Below are 21,594 nucleotides of genomic sequence, written 5' to 3' on the forward strand. Positions count from 1 at the left end.
TAAGGGTAAACATACTGTGAGGGTCAGTGTGTGTACATGTGTGTACATGGTACATACATGTGAGGATGCCTGTGCCCATACAGGAGTAGGAGAAAGCATGACACCAGGAAACTTTTCCTGATGTCCACCTCATTGCCTCAGGACAGGCCCCTTACTGAACTGAAGCTCGCATCTTGGCCAGACTGGCCAGCAAGTCCTCAAGATCTGTCTGTCTGTGCTGGGTTTCAGGCACGCACCGCCATGCCTAGCTTTCTACACAGGTACTGGGGATTCGAACCCACATCTTCTTTCCAGAGCAACCCCTGTTATCCACTCGGCCCAACACTGTGCTTTTAAATGAAGCATAAAGGAATCCTTGTCAGCAGCCAATCACCCAAATCACCAAAAATCAAAAGCCAGGAGCATAACACAGCCCAGCTGGTGGTGAAAGCTATTCTTCCAGAAAGCTATGCTAGGAAGCAGCTTTGTCTACAATAATTTAAAACAAACAAAAAATCCCATCTTTGCAGCCCAACTGGCACCATGTGTGAGGCAGCTTGACTTGTGTGAAGGAATCTCAGCTAACAAATTCTGACCTGGGGCTAGGCATCCCTTTTGTTGCCTTTGGGGAGTCTTGGTCCCTATTTTAGAGCAGTATAAGGCCACTTCGCAGCTACCTGAAAGTAGCTGGAGTGGTAGGTACGTTCCCCATGATCCCCTGATTTGTGCCAGGACCTCTCAGTGGACATTTCTGCAGAAGCAGCTGTGGGTTTTGTGGGCAGTGTTCATGTGCAGCTGATGATTGTTGTCCACAGACTGAGCAGAACCCAGCTCTCTGGGAACCACACATGATACCACTCTCCCCCCACCTCTCTCTGTCGCTTTTAGGGCAAAAGGGGATTGCTAGTAACACTGTCTCAGAGGGACAAGGACAATGGTTTGGTTCCCAGGAGAGCTTGCCAGAGTGGGAACCCACAGCAGATGCTCAAAGACACAGCCAGGTTATCCTTGGGTGGGCTGAGAGGCACATTTAAACTCCATGGAAAATCATACAATGGCAGCAGTCCTGCCAGAACATTCCCAAGTTTTCCTTGCAGGCAACAGCCCACTCTGCTGACAAAGGCATCCTTTCACGCCTGCAGGAAAGCCGCTTCTAGAAGATGCACTGTCCTTGCTAGGAATTCTGTGTCTTTCCCCAGCCAGCTCAGCTCAGAAACAGGCTGCCACACTGCAGATGGGTTGCAAAATGCCTAGCCCATCTGTATGTATCATAGTAATTTCCTTATTAAAATGTTAATGGATATACTTCTTATTTATCATTCCCTGATGTGTGGGGCATCCTTTTCCTGGAGACAGATCTTCAACCTGCCTGATGGTGAGCCATGAGGCAACTTTTCTCACTTTACACTGAGCCCAGGAATTAAGAGTTTTCTTCCTTCTCTTGAAGTGTCATACACAGGCCGAAGAAGAAGAAGAAAAAAGTTTATTTTGGCTCAGTCAGTAAAATGTTGAGGACCCAAATTTAATTCCCCAGAATCTAGCTAAAACTGTCTGGTGTGATAGTGCAGACTTGTAATTCTAGTGCTGGGGAGACGGAGGCAGGAGGCGCCCTGGAGACTATTGGCCAGCCAACCTAGCTGAATAAATGAGTCCCACACCAGTGAGGGAGCCCATCTCAAATACAGAGTGACCCTCAAGGTTGATCTCTGGCTTCCACATGCATGACTTGTACAACATTACCTGTATGCATAGAAACACATACACAGAGAAAGCAAGAAAGGAAGGGAGGGGGGAGCCACACACACACTTTCTTACTCAGAACCAATGGAGGGGGGTCTTTCTGCCCACTTGTCCTGGAGAGGCCAGAGGAATAACAGGTGGTTCTGCCCCATGTTTGGGGTGAGACTCCTGAACTTCATGCCAGTACCCATATTTCTGGTTATACAGCAGAGCCTTGGTTTGCACATTCATGAGGCTGGCTAGCTGCCGCCTGTCCTAGAACTGTCTGGGAAAGCAAACAGAATTATTCTTGTCCACTCACTGTAGAGGTGCATGCCCGTGTGTGTCTGACTCGCTCTGTGCATTCTTGTAGACTCGCCATGGAAAGTGCATCTGTCAAATGTTGGCCCAGAGATGACAGGCGTCAGTGTGAGCGGCTTGACTCCAGCCCGGACCTATCAGTTCAGGGTGTGTGCTGTGAATCAAGTGGGCAAGGGCCAGTACAGCACAGAGACCAGCAGGTGAGTGAGCCTGCTCTCCACCTACAGCAAGGGTGCTGTGGACCCCAGCTGGAGATATCGGGATGGATGGACAGCCCCAGGCTTCCGGCAGAAACCTGAGCAGGGTAAACCCAGGCACGTATTAAGCTGTACTTAATGGAAGTAACTGTACTTCCATTTACCTACTTAGAGGTGGCTGTCACAGATCCTTCCCATGGTGCTCTGTGCTTTCACAGGTCACTCCTGACAGCACAGCCTTCTTGAGGGGAGGGGGAAGGCAGAGTCTCATGTAGTCCAGTCTAGCCTAGAACTCACTGTGTAGCTGAGGATGATCCTCCTCCCTCTACCAAAACAGAGTGCTGATATTACAGATTTGAGCACCACACCCAAATTGTATAGTGCTGGGGGTGGAAACTGGGGCTTCATGTCTGTCCTAATAACATTTTTGTTGCTGTGATAAAATACCCTAATAAGAGTAATGCAGGGGAGAAAGGGTTTATTTCAGCTTACAGCTTCAGGTGTCTGTCAGTCAAGGCAGAGTGGTTAACACAGGAACTCAAGCAGCTGGTCATATCATACCCAGGGGCAAGAGCAGAGGGAAACCGACACATACATGCTTGCTTGCTTGTGCTCATCGAGATTTCCCCAGGTCCAGTTTCCTTCCTAGGGAATGATGCTGCCCATAGTGGGCTGGATCTTCCCATGTGAATCAACTTAATTAAGATGATCCCTAACAGACGTACCTACAGACCACCCTGATGTAGATAATTCCTTATTGAAACTGTCTTGCCAGGTGATTCTAGGTTTTGCCAAGTTGACAGAACTAATCAGCTCGGTAGATGAATGATGTATGCCATGTATCCGCCATTGCCTCCTGGATGAGTTACTGGCATGTCGATTGCCGTACTCAAGCACACCCATCCTCAGTGGGGTTAGCTGCATGCTTTGGGCTGGTTTTCTCCTCCAAAAGTCTCGGGGATGGGCACCTTGTTGCTGGCCCTTCTGTCTCTGATATATTTTCATCTTTAGATTGATGTTACCTGAAGAACCACCGAGTGCTCCCCCAAAAAACATTGTGGCCAGTGGGAGAACCAACCAGTCCATCATGGTACAGTGGCAGCCACCACCCGAAACAGAGCACAATGGGGTGCTTCGGGGCTACATCCTCAGGCAAGTATCTAGGATAAGCCTTCAGCTGTCCCAGTAACTGTTAGAAGTCAGTCAGTACTTTGGTGACTCAGGTCAAATGACAGACTCTAGAGATGGATGCAGACTGCAGCAAAAAAGAGTTCAAAGCTAATGGCTGCCTTAGTGGAGCCTCTCTGGTTATGGTCACCTTCAGAGGCCACACAGACTAGCATCAGAGGTTCCACTGAACTGAAGAATGAAGGGGGCATTATGGGAAAGATAGCAGGTGTGCTCTTCCTGGTGAAGCTTTCCTCGGAGGATGTGTAAGCACAATCACTTAAAGAATACTAATTAATTTAATGTAGCTATTAACCTGCAGTCACTCTGCTAGCTTGTTACGCCATTTTACCAGACCTCTGGCATATGAAAGGAAAAAAATTGACTGTGTATATGTGTGTGGGTATGTGTGCCTAAGTGCAATACCCAAGGAGGCCAGAAGAGGGTGTCAAATGCGCTAGCCCAATGCTTCTCAACCTTCTTAATGCTGCAACCCTTCAGTACAGTTCCTCATGTTGTACTGATCCCGCAACCATAAAAGTTTGCAAAAATGTGCAAAATTACAGAGGTTGCTGTCCTAGAACTGGAGTTGCAGGCAGTTGTGAGCTGGGAACTAACTCAACTTGGGTCCACAGCAAGAACTGTAACCGTGGATCCGTCTTTCCAGCACCCTCACAGAAATGTACATACACATGTGCACAGAGGTGAGTATACATGCAGATACTCACAGCTTGGCGAGGTCTGGGTGTCGGAAGTGAAAGCAATGCACTTTTGAAATCTAGGGCATAATGAATGGACATGTGTGCCTGCCAGATGTCCCCAGCAGGAGGTCAGGCTGCTAGCCTAGCCATAGCAGGGACTTTGGGCTTCTGGGTGTATCGGAAGCATGTCTGAGAGAAAGAAGCTTCTTTGCCCGACTGCTACCTCTGTCATCACTGCAGAGCGTTCCCTGGGACAGATTAAAAGAAAAACGATGGGTCCTAATTCAAGGATAATCATTATGTCTCCTCTCATAATGTTATTGTTGTTTGTTAATTTTATCTGCTTCACTGAGGCAGGAATGTGTCCATTATCCCCCCTCTCCAAATGCCTCCTCTGGCTCACACTGGAACTGGGGTTCGTGAGCGTTTGGTTAACAGAGGCCTTCACTGGACGAGTGCTTTCCTAGGAAGAAAGCTGTCACTGTGTTTTTGTGTCTGCATTTTCGTTTGAGAAAGGACTTCTGTAGCCTAGGCTAGAACTCATTAATGTAGCTGAGGGCACACTTGAATACCTTATCTTTCTGCCTCCAGGCCCCAAGCACTGTCCTTACAGGTGGCACCCACCACAGTAAATGCCTCTAAACCAGCAGCTATCAGACTGTAGATCACAGCCCCTTTGAGGGTGGCTGGACTTTCCCTCCAACTTTAGACATCCCTCATGGCCACAGTCATCAACTAATGGGAATAATTAGCTTGCCCTCTCCGCAGCCACCGCCTTTCTCAGCAGCAGAAGGAAGTTTCCTCAGGCTGAACCTGTCAAGTAGGAGCTGTGATGTTTGTCCCACTGAACACGCTTGGGGCACAGAGCCTAATAATAAAACAGGAGTCACCTAGGACCATCAGAAAACACAGATATTTACATTATGGTTCATAACAGTAGCAAAATTACAGTTAGGAAGTAGCAAAGAAAATAACCTAATGGTTGGGGGTTGCCACAGCATGAGAAAGGCTGAGAAGTATTGCTCTAATTTCAGATATTTGAGAGAGATGTGGACTTTGTCTAATAACTCTTAGAGACAGGTACCCACTGAGATTTCCTACTTTCCCCCCCCTTTATTTATTATTGCAGGTTTGTTACATTTTTTTCACTATTTAATGTATGGAGGTGTGTCAGACAGCAACTTGTGGGAGTTGGTTCTGGTCTTCCAAGATCCATCAGCCTTGCAACAAGGGCTTTTACCGGTACCATTCCTCTGGACTATATTATAGATTTTTGTGTCAACATCTCATGTAGTCCAAGTTGACCTCCAACTAGCAACATAGCCAAGGAAGACCTTCTACTCCTTGTCTCTTGCTCCCACCTCCCAAGGTGAGACTGACAGGAGTGGGTCACCACACCCAACTTGAAAACGTTGGTCCTTCAGTTCTATCTGCTTTGTCTGGGAAGGACATACCACTTTAGTCACCTACTGTTTAGTTCGCCATGGAGTGAGAAGTGAGGCTGGACTTCTAAGTACTGGGGGAGAACCTGAAATAAAAAGGGTTGCTGGAGAGACGTCTCCTTACCCAAAATCCTATGCTCTGCGCAAGGCAGGGCTTTGGATCACATCAGATCCCTGCTGTCCCTAAGGTTCCTTTCACCCATCATCCTCCCTTAACCAGACACCCAGCCTTGTCTGTCTAGCAGAGTTTAAAGGACCAACAGAAAGTCAATGCCCATGGCTCCTCGCCTCTCTACCCACGGCTGTACCCCCTTTTACAAAGGCAGAGAGCTACAGCAGTGTTATTCTGCAGCAGTGGCCCTGGGCTCGGTTCCAGCGGGTGGCAGTTGCCAGTGGCCTGACCTTCTGCCCATTCTCCTGTGGCTCCTGGCTGGACTTTCCCTCCAACTTTAGACATCCCTCATGGTCACAGCCATCAACTAATGAGAATAATTAGCTTGCCCTCTCCGCAGCCACCGCCTTTCTCAGCAGCAGAAGGAAGTTTCCTGAGGCTGAGCCTGTCAAGTAGGAGTTGTGATGTTTGTCCCACTGAACACGCTTGGGGCACAGAGCCTAATAATAAAACCGTCTGATGTTAGGAGGCCTCACGGTAGACTGCGCATCTCTCTATTTTGTGGGATTACTGTCCTTAAAGGATCCTTGGTGACAGTGCTATTGGTGTGGAGTAGGGAAAAGGGCATCTGTGCTGTTGACAGCTTAAATCTAAGAAAGCCCTCAAAAAATGAGGGCACTACCCCAGGCCTTAAATATCAAAGTGTGTGGAAGTTAAAGACCCATACCAAAATGCATTTGCCTGCAAACATTTCTGAGCAAGGCTCCAGCTTGCATATTGTGAGCAAGAACCCTCCAGGGCACAGGCTCTGTGTCGAATCCAACACACAACGCATGGGAACAAATGGAAAATAAATCACCTTGGTGGCTCACACTGAAAGAAGTAGTTAGGATGCTCTCGCAGTGATAAAATATTTATAATAATAGGCAGCGTGTTTCTCCGAGAGGCGCTCAGGGTTATGTCCTTAAAAAGAAAAAAAATACGTTCTCCTGTTTATTTCTGGATAAAAACTCATCTCTTCTGGCTCAGCCAGTCTCCAGGGTAACAGATCCTCCTAGAAAGGAGGGAGGGTGCTCTGAGAGCTCCTCCCTCACTTTGACCTCCTCAGACATCCAGTGTACATCACCAGAGTACTCAGAGCCTGGGCCAGAGTGGACCTCCTTGCCTGTACTATTTTCAGAAGATGGATCCTAGTGATCACTCATTGTGTGGCTGAGGAGACTGTGTAGCTGGGACAGGCTTTGTGTTCTGAACTGAGGCTTTAGCTTGTGTCCCCCAGTACTAATTTCATAACTTTTTCTTGGAAAGTGTGTTGGGTAGTTAAGGGCTCCTGGGAGCCAGTCCTTTTCAAGGGTTGTTTTGCAATTTCTCCTAGAAGGCCGTAAAGAAACATCTACTGGGGGCCTGGGGAGATGGCTCAGGGGGGTGAGAGGGCTGGGTGTGAATCCCTAGCATCCACATAAAAAGCTGGGTGTGGCAACATATGTCAGGTACCCCAGGGCTGGGGCTGGGGGTAGGGGAGCTCTGAAGTTCATTCACCAGCCCACCTAGTCAAATGGATGGGCTGTAGGTTCAGTAAGAGACCCCTGTGAAAGAGAGAGAGCTCAGACTAAGGAGGCGAGGAATAAGACATTGACACTTGGGGCTGCAAGCGTTTGACTGTGATCTTTTCCTGCTTTGTTTGGTCAGTTGGTTTCAAGGCAGAAGCTCACATTGCCCAGGCTAGCCCCAAACTCATCATGTAGCCAAGGATGACCTTGGTCTTCTGATCTTCTTGCCTCCACCTTCCAAGTGCTAGGACTACAGACTGGCACCACTTTACCCGGCGTACCAGGTGCTGGGGCAGAACCAGGGGCTCTAGCTCACCAGCAAGCTTTCTGTCATGAGACACACACACCCTCAAGTTGTTGATTTAATATCCTTGTCTGAAATCTGTCCCTAGTACTTTGAGCGTTATCTACTGATGTTTCTAGACTCTCACTCAGGAGGTAACACAACCTGGACCCCAGGGTGAGGGGTGTCTTTCCCTTCTTAGGTCCCCTTCATTGCCCCTGCATTTTTAGCCTCTGGGGGGTTTGTTTTGGCCTATGCTTTCCAAGGGCTCCATCCATAGTCACTTGGCTCTGTTATTTCTAGGCTTGTAATGAGACAGAAAGGGTACAGAAAGGCTATAGTAGGAGCCAGGCACAGGTATACATTTTAAAGGTTCAGCCACAGTGGCCTGCCTTCTCCAGCAGCCCCACCTGGTTCCTGCTGACTCCCGAATCAGTTATGAATTCATTGATTAGATCAGACTTCTCCCATCTGACCTGCTACGGAGAAATCAAGATTTAAACACAAGGGTTTATCTACCTCAAAACAACAGTTTCAACAACAACAAAATAACAGCAACCAGTCCCCCCTCAAATGGGTAAGGGACCTTATTCTAGAATCAAATCTAAGTGACCACGACCCAGGGACACAATCTAAGGTCACCTCAAATTCTAGGTTCTAACATGACTCTGGCTAGTTGAAGTTTTGTAGTCAAGGAACAAAGAAAGTCATACATCAAAGCACTTTTCAGAGACAGAGGTAGAAAAATCAGGGAAATGGGCAAAGCGGAGCTGGTGGTCTGCTAAGCTAATTCATTTCATCCTGGTTAATCACAGGGATGTTAAGTCACACATGGAGGTAGACAAGGAATGTCTATCAAGAGAAGACAGCCCAAGATCAATTTTTATTAGACTTCAGACCTGCAACACTCCAACCTCCCCCACAATCGCTGAAGTTCTGCGGGTCAGTCAATGAACTTTGAGGCCCTCCTCAGAAAGCGCAGGCCTTCCCCGGAACTTTCATTCACGGTTGTTTGGGAGGACGTAGAGAAAGGCCAGCTTTGATCTCATGCCTTTGCTCTGTCTGTCCTTCATCACTTCTGTTCCCTACCAAGTGGGCCTCACCAAGCACAAATGGTTCCTAAGACAGGAAGAATGTCCTCAGAAAGTCCTGGATTGCAAGAAGAAACTTATATGGCCTCTCTCTACTTCCTCATTTGCATATCCCTCGGGGAAGTCATAGAATATAGGAACACCTGCCTTTCCAGGTCTTGTTTGGCCTGGGAGTTCCCTTCCCTCTGCTCTGTCAGGCCCCAGCATGCTGTGAGAAGTTGGGGACATGCTGCCTCCCTGTCTGAGGATGCTTGTCAATCATCCTCTCTCTGGGCATCACACAAAGCTGCATCTCCAAAAGGCAAGAGCAAGTTCTGGGCTACAAATTGGATGCTTTGAGAAGCTTCGGGAAGCCTGGACATGCCTCTCATTTTACCCCGGGGAACTGATCCAGAAAAGCTCTGTGAATTAACTGAGCCACTTCAGTACATTAACTTCTATAAACGGAATCATGGAAAAACATTTGCTAATCAAAATAATGCAGGAAAAAACCTTTCCACAGCACAAGGCCATTTTCTAAATTCATGTTTTTTTTTTTTTTTTTTAAAAGAGCTAGCTTGTGTAAGCATCTTGTTAATAAATACAACCTAAAATTTCTGTGGGGCACTGAAGAACACATTACCCAAGAACTCACAAAGCTCCACCACCCCCCAAAATCAATTTGTCATACTTAGCCCTTGAGATGTTTTGGAAGTTTTAACACCTTTTCAAAGCCACTTCCTGTAGGTCTGGCCTATCTCTGAACAAACTTAGACTATTCTTAGACGGAGACAGAACAGAGGCCAGGAGCACACAAACCATTGGCTTCCTGATTTCTCCCCACATTCCAGTCTCAAGAGGCAAACATTCTCTCCATCCCTCATGGAGACCAGCTATTGACTCATAGTCTCTGTAGACAATTGGCAGTTTATACCTGAAACGCAGAATTTTAAACATGATAATACATATCTGTGTAATTCAGGTATTAAGGAAGCTGAGGCAGGAGAATCATCCTTCCAAGTCAAGCCAGGGCTGGGAGAAAGGGGCAGAGGGAGGGAGGGAACCCTCATTTGGGTTCCAACAGCCTCCCTCTCCCCATATCCTCCTTCCAACAGCAGGGGCAGTGTAAGCCTTAACTGATAGTGTAGGTTTTAAGCATGAATTTGGCTAGTCTCTTGGGTATTTGTTTTGTTTTGTTTGTTTTGTTTGGGGGCCGAATTTCTATTACATTTTCTCAAAGGGAAAACGGGCTGGGTATAGTGGTGTGTGCTGGTAGTCCCAGAACTTGGAGGGCGGTGCATGGGGTGATGAGATATGAAGATTACTGCAAATCAGAGGCTAGCCTGGGCTACAGATCTATCTCAAAACAATAGTAACACAAACAACAGCTCTTTCCCATGACCATTCAGAGGTTCAAGCCTGCTCCACTTCACCTGGAGTTTACTATGAGATTAGAGTATAGCCCACGTGAAGCCAGTGACCAAGGCAAGGTCTGCTCAGGGCTGAGCTCGAAGTCCAGCTCATGCTTCCCTCTGCCTTCCTCTTAAGGTAAGCCCAGTCCACTGAGGACAGTGTCCCTGCAGGACTCATGCCCCTGCTTCCTCTCTGCGGCAGGTACCGCCTGGCTGGCCTGCCTGGGGAGCACCAGCAGAGGAACATCAGCAGCCCGGAGGTGAACTACTGCCTGGTCACCGACCTCATCATCTGGACACAGTACGAGATCCAGGTGGCTGCCTACAATGGGGCAGGCCTGGGAGTCTTCAGCAGGGCGGTGACCGAGTATACTTTACAAGGAGGTGAGCTGCAAGGGGGTGGGGAACTGTGGGATGCTGGGAATTGGGGTTAGCAAGGTCTGACTGAATGTGCAACTCGCTAGGGAAGAGACTACAAAAACACAGGTCTTACCTCGAGCCAAATCTGAGTGACTATAGATAAAGGTCGGATTTGAGTTGCTCCAAAAGACATTCTCCACTATTGCAGAACAAAGAAGGTCACAAATCAAGACACCATTCAAAGGCCTTGGTGGAAAGCTCACAGCAAACAGGACAGTTACGTCACAGACCTCGGATGCTGTCTGAGGACATTCCTAGGCTCTGAGTTGGTGGAAGCTATAGGTCTTTTTCATATATAGCAGAAGGATTTGCCCAGCAGTCTTAAGGATATTAGGTCATCCATGGAGCTGGGCTGGGAATGATGAAATCAAGGGATAAAGAGAACCCAAGGTGATTTGGCCCTGGACTTGTAACATTCCAACTCTCCAAACTCATAGACATTCTGATCAGCCAGCCAACCTCAAAGAAGGTTTAACATGGACATGTGTTTTATTTCTCTGGGAGCTTCAGTTTCCAGTAGCCTTGAGGGAAAAATCTAAGCCATACAGAAGGCAATGGGATTTAACCTCCTCACCAATTCCTAAACTGCAGTATCATTGCTGAGGAGACTCACAGGGACCTTGCAGCTTGTGTTTTCCTGGGATCTGGGACAGAAGAATCTGTGCACATCATATATGAAGTGTCTGGCAGTTGTGGTTCTGGTCCAAGGGTCAGCACTACTCACCCTGCCCCTGTGCTTACCTTGGGAACAAACAGCGATTCACAGTTCTGCTCTAGTTTATGCAATATCATTGTTGGGAGTAGAGTGCACGAGCTTTGTGCTTTGCTTCCTGTAGTGCCCACAACGTAAGACAATCAGGAAGAACGTCAGAAAGCCAGGAGGTCCTCAACATACACAGGCTAAGACTCGGTCCCAAGATTTAGAGTGAAGTCTTTCAAGAGAGAATAACTCCTCTGCTTTCTGGAAGATTCCCCAGTTGTAGCCCCGGGCAGCTGGATGACATTCACATGCACGTGACATTGTTGTCCTGAACAGAAATAAATAGGCCCATTATGAATGTTCACATTGGTCCTACAACAACCCCACCCCTGGCTGGGGGACACAGTTTCCTTCATGGTCTCAAAGCCCTTCTTTCACGTGCATCGATAGGTGGGGTTCCCAGTTCACAGGTGTGGTTTTATTTTCGTGGGCATTTTTATTGCTATCAGGGCCATGACCTCTTTTCAAATGATAAGGTTTCTAACTGCCCACTTCTCTCCCCCAAATCCTGCCTCAGACCTAATGTTCCTTGATATTACATGCTGTTATTATCAGCCCTTATTGATTGGCTGTCGGTTGTCATCCAAGAGTCCATAAATCCTCCTTTATAAATTAGAAAACCGTCAGTGCTGCCTGCCCAGCAAGTAACAGAAATATTAAAATGCTGGACAGCTGGGCGGGACTTGTCCATCTGCAAGGGACTCCTGACCACCCATTTAAAGAGGCGAGCAGTGGATGGCCTGGACAATAAATGCTTCCTTTGATGAGTCTGTTTCATAAAATAACAATAAACATGGAGACACTTAAAATGACTAACATGGGGGCTGAAGATAGCTCAGTGGTTAGGAGCATCTACAGCGCCCTGGTTGACCAACTTAAGGCTGTCTGTAACTCCAGCTCCAGGGGATCTAGCGCTCTCTTCTGGCCTTAGTGAGCACTCTACTTATGTGCAAATGCGTGTAATTTAAAATAAAACAAATCTTTATAACATTATGAACATGGCTATGGGTTATACCCTGTTGTTATTAACTGTAACTCCCTCATTGTATCGCCAGAGCCCTTGAGTTCTGTGTACTGCCAGGGAAATTGAGGCCTAATTTAAAAGGATTTTGAGATTAGAGACATTGGCTGGTATGTACTTGGCATTTGAGAGCCGTGATAGTTTTTAGTGGGAATGGCAAGTTGAAAATGCTGAACTGGAAGACCTTTTAGTTAGGATTTCTACTGTTGTGATTAAAATAATCACAAGCAAAAGCAACTCTGGGGGTGGTGGGAAGGATTTGTTTCTGCTTACAGTTGCTATCACTGAAGGAAGTCAAGTTTTTTTAAATTAGGACAGGAACCTGGAGGCAGGAGCTGATGCAGAGGCCATGGAGGGATGCTGCTCACTGGCTTGCTCCTCATGTTTTGCTCAACCTACTTTCTGGTAGAACATAGGACCACCAGTCCAGGGATGGCACCACCCACATAAATCACTAATTAAGAAAGTGCACTACAGGCCAATTTTGTGGAGGCATGCCCTCAGTTGAGAGTCCCTCTTCTCAAATGTTCTAGTGTGTGTCAAGTAGACATAAAACCAAGCAGTGCCAATGAGAAAATCCAACAGTGGAATGCAGGCAAGAGGAGGGGCCCCAAAGCGGTTAACAGCATAGAAGTCAGAAGAACAGCTGGCTATCTTGAAGGAAAGTTCTGGATTCCCCCTGCTCTGAGAGGGATAGTAAAGAGGAACTTAGGGGTGCATTTGGGTAGTGCTGTTCTTTCAAATCAGGTTACATGTGGGCAAGGCAGGCCGTTCAATTGATGAAGGCCTGAAGTGGTTTCCAGAAATCATGTAAAAAGGAAAGAAAGAAAGAAAGGAAGGAAGGAAGGAAGGAAGGAAGGAAGGAAAGAAAGAAAGAAAGAAAGAAAGAAAGAAAGAAAGAAAGAAAGAAAGAAAGGCAGGTAGGGTAGAACGTGCTTGCAGTCTCAGCCCCAGGGAGGCAGAGATGGAAGGCAAGGACAGCTATCTAAGGTTGTCCTCTGTCCACATGTATGCATGCTAGCACTCTCAGACAAACACGCATGTATACTACCACAATATTTTATACACACACATCTTTCCCTCACAAATGCACAAAGATTATAAAAAGAAAAATTGTCATTCACTCTCCTGTGTGGAGCTGGGAGCCATCTCTATGCAGGTGCAGCTGGAAGCATGGTCTTCACTGCTATAGTGGTACAGTTCTGTAACCATTACAGAGGCAGGGGGATGGCTGCCTGGGGGGGGGGGCGGTGACAGCAGCTGCTGCTCCCTTTAGGTGACTTTTAGTGATGGGTCACCCTTGGAGGCTACATAGTTTCTAGGTATTGTTAGACCTGGGGGGGTCTTATTTCCACAACTGTCCGATTAAAGCAATCAAAGCACACAAGGGACTGGCCAGGAGACCACCTCCCCCTCAGCTGGGGTTTCAGAGAGCAGCCCCTCACTGGCTTTTGAGGTCCCTTTGATGGGGAAGGATTAGGGTTGATAGGGAACAGCTGACAGATAATTGGCTGTTAGCACCTGGACAGAAGTAGGAGACTGGCTCAGGCTGCCTGTGGGATGGATACGTGTGGAAGGGAAGCGCCACGGTGTCCAGGAGCTCAGCAAGGCAAAGGGTTACAGCACGGAGTTAATGGGATACAGCAGGGTTAGAGAACAGAAACAGTTCTCTGTAAGGAGTGGAGACTTAGTAACAATGTATAACAAGGTGGCTCCTTTTGGCTTCTGCAGTATGAACCTATAGAGAAGACTGATCACGGTGGTAGGGGTGGTGGGGGTAGTGGGGTGGGACTTGGGTTGCTTCCTGGTCGTCTGTGTTGGAATGAGCAGGCATTCGGGTGCACAGCCCCTCTTGGTCATGAATTCTGCATGCCCCCTCCCCCACAGACCCTGACGCTTAATCCTAGACACAGGAGGGATGTGCGGGCAATAGCCGATCCACACTTCCTTTGCTGCTGGGAGGCCACTTAGTGTCCCTGGAGTGTCCTACAGCTGTTGGAGCTGTGCACTGAAAAGCCTGGAGTTAGGTCCTTCAAGCAGAAAGGGGGGAAATTTAAATGCTTGCATATTAAAGGAGAAAAGAATAACTCATAAAATTAATTGTTAGCTTCATTTGGGAAATCATGGGCGTGTGTAGAAACATAATTCGGCAGTTAATCTGGAGACATTGAGGGAGGCTGGGGATGCTCGGCTGAGGGAGGAATTTTAATCTATCCAGGCCTGCTTCCCTCTCCCTTCAAGGCAGGTCAGGAAAGCACCCTGCACTCTACAGGGACCACCGGGGGGGGGGGGGGGGGGGGGGCGGGGGGAAGTACTTAGCTTAGGTGGCTGCTTGCTGGATGCGGGACTCAGGGAGAAAGGGGGGTGCTCACAAGCTGCCTGCTGGGCACCAGCAGCCAAGCAAAGCAACAACACAGCTTCCTCCAACTCCTTCCTGCACATGCATTTTTTATCTCGAACAACGTGTTTCCTTCCAGGAAGCCCCTTCAGGAAGGCAAGCAAGTTATTCCCACCCTGGGTAGAGCCCAGGATGGTGCAGAGTCCTGGAGTAATTGAGTCTACCACTCACCTGTCACACACCCTGGGCTCCTCTGGTACTGACTTGTACTGGGCTGCTTGTTGCACAGTGTGCTGTGCCTGCCTGGCTCATTGCAGGGGTTTTCTCCCTTTGCATGTGTGTGTGTGTGTGTGTGTGTGTGTGTGTGCGCGCACGCGCGTGCCTGCCTGTGTGCATATTTGGATGTGTATGAGTCCATGATGGGATGGCGTGTTAACGTGTTTGTGTGTAGAATTTGACTTTCCGTGTCTTCCCCACTTGCTCTCTACCTTACTTACTGATCAGAGTCCCTGGCTGAATTTGCAGGTCACCAAATCTGCCTAGTCTAGCTAGGCGGTTTGTCCTAGGGTCCACTTGTCTTGGCCTCCTGGGTGCTGGGTTTAGAGGAGGCCATCATGCCTTCCTGGATTTTTGGTGGGTTCTGAGGATCCAAAGTCTGGTCCTCACACTTGCAGGAGACATGCTTTATTCACTGAGCTGTCTCCATAGCCCCTCCTTAGCTGGTTCTCAGACCATGGACCAGTACCCTCGGCACACACAACTGCCTGATACAAAGTTGCTAACTTCTGTGATGCCACCTGTCTTCCTTCTGTCTGCCACCCCTGTAGCTCCTCCATCAATATCATCTAATAGATTTCACAGCAGTGCCTCCCTGACCTCTGCTGGGAGCATTTTAAACAGAACATACTAACTTACAAATTGAGCACCGCTGCTCTAATATGGTTTGAGCCCAGTGAACTTTCCAAAGGGTCAGAAGAAAGGTTGGCTGCACTGTAGACGTTAGGGCTGGGATCCCCAGCATACGGGGAGCTGCCTGTCAGATTTCCATCATGATGACCCAAAAGGCAATGGAAAGTAACTCTCATTTCATAGCACTCCCAGAAATCAATAACACTTTTGGTTTCCAGAGGGAAAAAACGTGGTGTGTAGCTTCTGCTGTCAAAGCGCTTGGTGTAATTAGAAGCATTTCTCTTCTGCTACTGTCTGCTTCAGCAAGTTTCTAATCATGTAGAAAGAGAGGGAAAGAACGGAGTCATCAAAAGCCGGTGGAGGTCCTGTGTGAGTGACGCTGACTAGGTGTTTGGCTCCCGCCATCAGCATCGCTCAAAATGGCTCAAAAGCCATTTAAGACTGAGGAAAGAATGATAGGTAGCTAAGAGGTTTTCAGTGTGTGTGTGTGTGTGTGTGTGTGTGTGTTAGAGAGAGAGAGAGAGAGAGAGAGAGAGAGAGAGAGAGAGAGAGAGAGAAGGAGGGAGGGAGAGGGACTTGGACTATAAACTATAACCCATGGGCTAGGAAGATAGTTCAGTGGGTCAAGTGAGGGCATGAGTTTGGATCCCCAGAACCCACATAAGAAGGTGAACATGGTGCCCCACACTGAAGCCCCGGCACTAGGGAAGTAGAGAGAAGAAGAGAAGACCCCAGGTGCCTGATAGCCAGCCAATATAGCCAAATCGGTGAGTTCCAGGTTTAGTGAGAGACTATGCCTCAAAAATAAAGTGAGGTAGTAGAAAATGACATCCTGAGTTCAGACCCCTCAGACCCACAGAGAGGCCAGACTCAGTAGCCGAGCATCTCTAATCTCAATACCCTTGTACCAGGAGATGAGAGGCAGAGGCAGAAGAATCAGCCAGTGGCATTCAAGCAGCAATGAATAACAGATCCTGGCTCAGAAGGGGGAGCAATGACTACTACCCAAGTTGTTTTTTTACTTCCATCCATGTGCCATGGTACATACCTACCCAGACTCCTACATGCTCACACACACACACACACACACACACACACACACACACACACATATATATATATATATATATATATATATATATATATACATACATGCTCACATATATATATATATATATCCACACAAATATAATAAATTACCGTTATGTTCCCAAGCAAACCCATGTAGATTAACAGCCTCCCTCTATCCATTTAAAAAATGCATTCATTAAGACACAGATGTTGATTTTTCTATCAAGGGTCCACAGATGAATTATACAATAAATCACTGCTCGGAGTATACCAATGTTTCCCCTTTCCCCTGCTTTTACTTCCTTTATCATTTTTCTTTTCATAACAGGTATGTTTGTGCTATCATGATTCATTCCAGTCTCAGAACATTACCTTGTAATGAAGGAGAAATATTTTATATTTTAAAAGAAATGGAGAAAAAAACATTTGGTTATCCACATTTAGAGAACATTAGCAAAGCTCCTAAGTGCTCACTTGGGCTTTGAAAGTAAGGATTATAAATGAATACCCGTTTGCAAAGCTCTGTTCTGATCCCCTCTTGGGAAATTCTCACAGTGGCATTAGATGACTCTGCGCAAAAGATTTGTTTCCCCAACCCCAGAGATGCTGTAACCGCAGGCTCTCCTTCTAAACAGCATGATGTTCCAGATTCTTCCAGCATTACTCAAAATACAAAAAGCCAAGCAGAGTAGAGTATTGGGTGGGGGCTTAATGTGGTCTCCTGGAGCTTGTCAGAATGGAGAGGCTCACTCAGGGGGAGGACACTGGACCAGCATCCTTATCCTGCCTCTGGACCAGCATCCTTATCCTGCCTCTGGACCAGCATCCTTATCCTGCCTCTGGACCAGCATCCTTATCCTGCCTCTGGACCAGCATCCTTATCCTGCCTCTGGACCAGCATCCTTATCCTGCCTCTGCTTTTCCACTCACTCATTACCTAATTTCATTTACCATCTATTAATAGACAAAGAGACCATGTGCCTCCCATTTTACAGAGGAAAATAAATGGAAGCTTAGAGAGATGGCTGTCTGTTCCCTGGACCATGTAGCTAGAAAATGCAGGAAAAGTCTGAAATGTAAAAAAAATCACTCAACTCACCCCCTCCAGACTAGAGCTTCACCGTGATGCTCTGCCAGTACTAGAATTTGCTGCTCTTTTTTACATTCTGCATATATCAAGCCTGGGGAAGCAGCTCTCAGGTTTTCTCCATAGCTTATATATGAAATAAAACTAAAATAGATGTGATCTCCCTTACATTCACATGACAGGTGGCTATGCAGTGGCCACTGGAAGTTTTTTAGTGCAGTGCACAATAAGAAATTTTTACACATGCACACACAGACAGACAGACAGACACACACACACACACACACACACACACACATACACATATACACACACACAGCCATTACATAAATTTCCAGATCCACTTTTGTCAGTGGTTAATTTCATAGTGTTGATGTCCATCTGATTTGACTGACATCCCTTAAAGTGCTCCCACAAGACTTAGGAATCATGTGAATATGCCTAGTCGAACATGAGTGTGAGTATATGGAGTGTGTGTGTGTGTGTGTGTGTGTGTGTGTGTGTGTGAGTGAGTGAGTGAGTGAGTGAGTGAGTGAGTTTTGGCACCTGTATCCTGCAGCTGACCTTGTAAGAGAGTAGCTACTCTTCAGCTTGCCCTTCAGATGACAATGGAAGGCCCACAGGAACGGCAAACTCACCTAGCTGACTGTGACTTTTGCTTTGCTTGTGGATTTATAGATGTTCCCTTCCAGCCTAGGAACTCTGTAAAGGACTGTGTCTAAAGTGTCTCTTTTGTATCTCTGTCATCAAATCCAAGTGCCACACCTGACACAGGAGGGAGGAGAGCATAAAGGAATGATTGATAAGGACCAAATACTGTTGGTTACATTACACTGCTCCCTTCTATGCCAAGGCAGCCTCCAGTTTTAACTCCATGTCTGCCTTCAGACCTGGCTCCTCTCCCTGTCTATAGAATTTAAGGGTACAGGGGTCTGAGCACTGCCGTGAAATATGATTTGTGTTTTATTTTCAACAAGCCCAGAGTTAAGAGATCTTGTATTTTTAGAGAACTTGGGCTTTTATAGCATTTGAATGTTTAGAGACCGGGACTTTTAAAGTTCCATTTTATACTGTAATATTAATATGAGATTCTGGGAACAAGGAAGAAAGGAAAGATTGTAGTTGAACAGTGAATATGTTTATGAGCAGACTCTCCTAGTAAGGTTTTATTGTCAATTTGATGCAAACTTATGGTCACCTAGGAAGAGGGAACCTCAATTAAAGAATTTCTTGGATCAGATTGACTTGTGGTCATGTCTATGAGAGATTATTGTTCATTGTTGATTAATGTGGGAGGACATACCCTGTTGTGGGGAGCACCATCCTTAATCAGGTGGGTCTGGGCTATATAATTAAGGTAGCTGGGGGTTGGAGAGATGGCTCAGTGCTTAAGGGCACTGGATATTCCTCAAGAGGGTCCAGGTTCAATTCCCAGCACCCACACCATCTGTAGTTCTATTCCTAGTAGATGCAGTGCCCTCTGTTGGGCTCTGGGGGCAGTGCACATATGTAGTGAATACACGTGCAGGCAAAGGCGTTCCTACACATAAAAAATTACAATAAAACCAGCTGAGCATAAGCACCATCCCTCCGTGATTCCTGCTTCAAATTCCTACCTTGAGTTCCTGTGTTGTCTTCCCTAACAGACTGTGAGACCTGAAAGTATAAGATGAAACAAACCCTTTCTCACTTGTCACTTTTGTTTGGTGTGAGTTATCACGGTAGCAGAAAGGAAACTCAGAGACAAATTGTACCAAGAGTGCGAGTGTTCTGCTTCCCGCCTTCCCAAAGCAAAGCCACCCTGGTGCCTTGCTCATAGACCTTACAGCCTTCCCTCCCCTGCTTAGTTAGAAATGTCCCTGCAGGGCAGAGAGACCTGGCTGCCTCTCTGGTGCCTTCACCCTGTGTGACCAGGAGATGCACTGAACAATGTTGCAGAAAGCTGGAGAAAACTGGCACCTGATGTACCAATAAGCAGAGGTGCAGCTTAGCCCAAGGCTGGTGTGGAGAGTGGGTCACGCTGAGAACAGCGAGGAAGCCTGTGTCAACCTGACACAAGGCAGGGTCATCTGAGAAAAAGTGGTGCTATAGACAAGTCTGTAGACAAGACATTTTTTTTTTGATGATGATTGTTGTGTAGAGGCCAACCCATGGCAAGCAGCACCACCCCTGGAGGCTGAGGTACATAAAAAAAACCTAACAAGCCAGGAGGAGCAATCCAGCAAGCAGCACTCCTCCATGGTCTCTGCCTCAGTTCCCAACTCCGGGTCCTGTTCTCCTTAAGTCTCTGCCTTGACTGTCTTTGTCCACGGCCTGTGATGTGAGTGATACAAACTCTTTCCACCTTGGGCTGCTAATGGTCATGGGTTTCCGTTCATTTGTTTGTTTTTTGATCACACCAATGGAAACCTAATGAGATGGGAAGCTTAAGCATGCCACGACATATAACGTGTCCTTTGACAGTCTCATGCTTTGCTCATTCTCTCCCCACTACCTCTCTTATCCTCCAGCTCCATCCAGACAACGTCCTCCCAATGTCGTCTCCCCTACTCCTGCTGTTATGACTTGTTTGTTTTGTGATGCACTGAATTGTTTCGGGGTCACTTATATGAACATGGGCAGGGGTTATTGATTTACTAGAGCATGGTAACTTAGCAATAGCTCCTCCACTAAGGAACAATGATTATTCATCAAGTTGGTAGTGGTGCAGTTGTCTGCACACACGCACCTCACCACCCTATCCAAGGCCTCTCTCACCTGAACCCGTTTACACAGTATAGCTTCACAAGGATACACTGGGAATAGTCGGAATGCCCTTCTGTTGTTTCTCGTTTCAATGTTGTGTCCCTTGTCTTGCTCAACCGTGGGTCGTTACCTGCCACACTAGCTACTAGATGTCCAGCCTTCCATCATCTCTGAATTAATCTTACATTTAGTTACTATTCACTTCACATGGACTTCTTATTTTTTTTTTTTACTTATTTATCCATCCTGTGTATGTGTGTGAACACATCCCTGTACACCACAGTGACAATGGTAGCCCCTCCCTAGGACCTATAATTTCCCAACCCACAGGCTTTTGACCAGGCTCGTGGTACCTGGTGTAGTCTGTCCTCTGGAACAGACTTCAGATCCAGTAAGAAAGTAGTTGACTATCCCAGTAATAGTCAGTCCACCATTGTACCAATGGGCACATCTTGCTAGGCAGGTTGGTATAACATGCAGGGTCCACTGGCAGAGTTTCCTCCCTCCTGACCTGTGCAGCAGCACTAGGAAAGCTAACCACAGGGGAGAAGCTCTATCAAGAATTGTGGAGTGGAGAGGGATAAGTTTAGAAAGAGACGCATCGAACTTGTAAAGTGTAAGTTCCTTATAAAGGCCATAAAAGAATGCTCAAGAGTATTTGTGAGAGATTTGTTGCCCTTGCGATGTGCTCAAGATGTTTAATGAAGTGTGAACATTCGGGTGTATCGGAAACTGCAAGAAACAAACAACGCAAGAGCTCAGCCGTAGCCCAGAATGACCTGGAATTATCGGTAACAGCCGGCATATAGGCTGTAATATGTACATCCACCTGCTAGCGGGCAGCCAGTAATTCTTGCATTTAATGAGCTCCTGTCTCCTGTCTGAAAGGCATATGCATTTCATTCCACCAGGTTACTAGGAGAAACAGATGCACGTGAATCCACATTAAGATTAGATGGATACCTCTGTCCCTGGTATTAGAAATTGGACCTTTTAGGACAGGAAAGATGGGACACGCCATTGTGGCAAAGACCCATGTCATCTCTCATGGGATTGCCAAGCTGCCAGAGGCAGTGTAGCTGGAATGAGCTCGTACCTTGAATATTGTTAGAAGGAGAGGAGTTGTCTCTGGGCAGAGTGGTTCCCAGAGCTGGATAGAGAAGATCACACCCTGCTTTCCAGAAGGGAACACAGAGGTGCAGTCCTCATAGGACATGGCCCCGTGTAGAAGCCTGAGCTCAGATACTTTTGTCCCCTGAGATGCTGACGATGCCGTCTTTACCTCCCTGA

General features: G+C 47.1%; 1 protein-coding gene across 1 annotated transcript in view; it reads left to right on the forward strand.

The window, feature by feature from the left end:
• SDK1 (sidekick cell adhesion molecule 1) overlaps positions 1-21,594 on the forward strand; it is a gene marked incomplete at both ends in the record, with an annotated part of 923,105 nt that overhangs the window by 717,515 nt on the left and 183,996 nt on the right. Inside the window, 3 exons of the mRNA XM_080940510.1 lie at positions 2,072-2,219; positions 3,228-3,368; positions 10,156-10,337. Of these exons, the coding sequence (XP_080796636.1) occupies positions 2,072-2,219; positions 3,228-3,368; positions 10,156-10,337 (471 nt within the window). The remainder of the gene's footprint in view (positions 1-2,071; positions 2,220-3,227; positions 3,369-10,155; positions 10,338-21,594) is intronic.

Source organism: Micromys minutus (genome assembly GCF_963924665.1).
Source record: "Micromys minutus genome assembly, chromosome: 29".
Classification (NCBI taxonomy): Eukaryota; Metazoa; Chordata; class Mammalia; order Rodentia; family Muridae; genus Micromys; species Micromys minutus.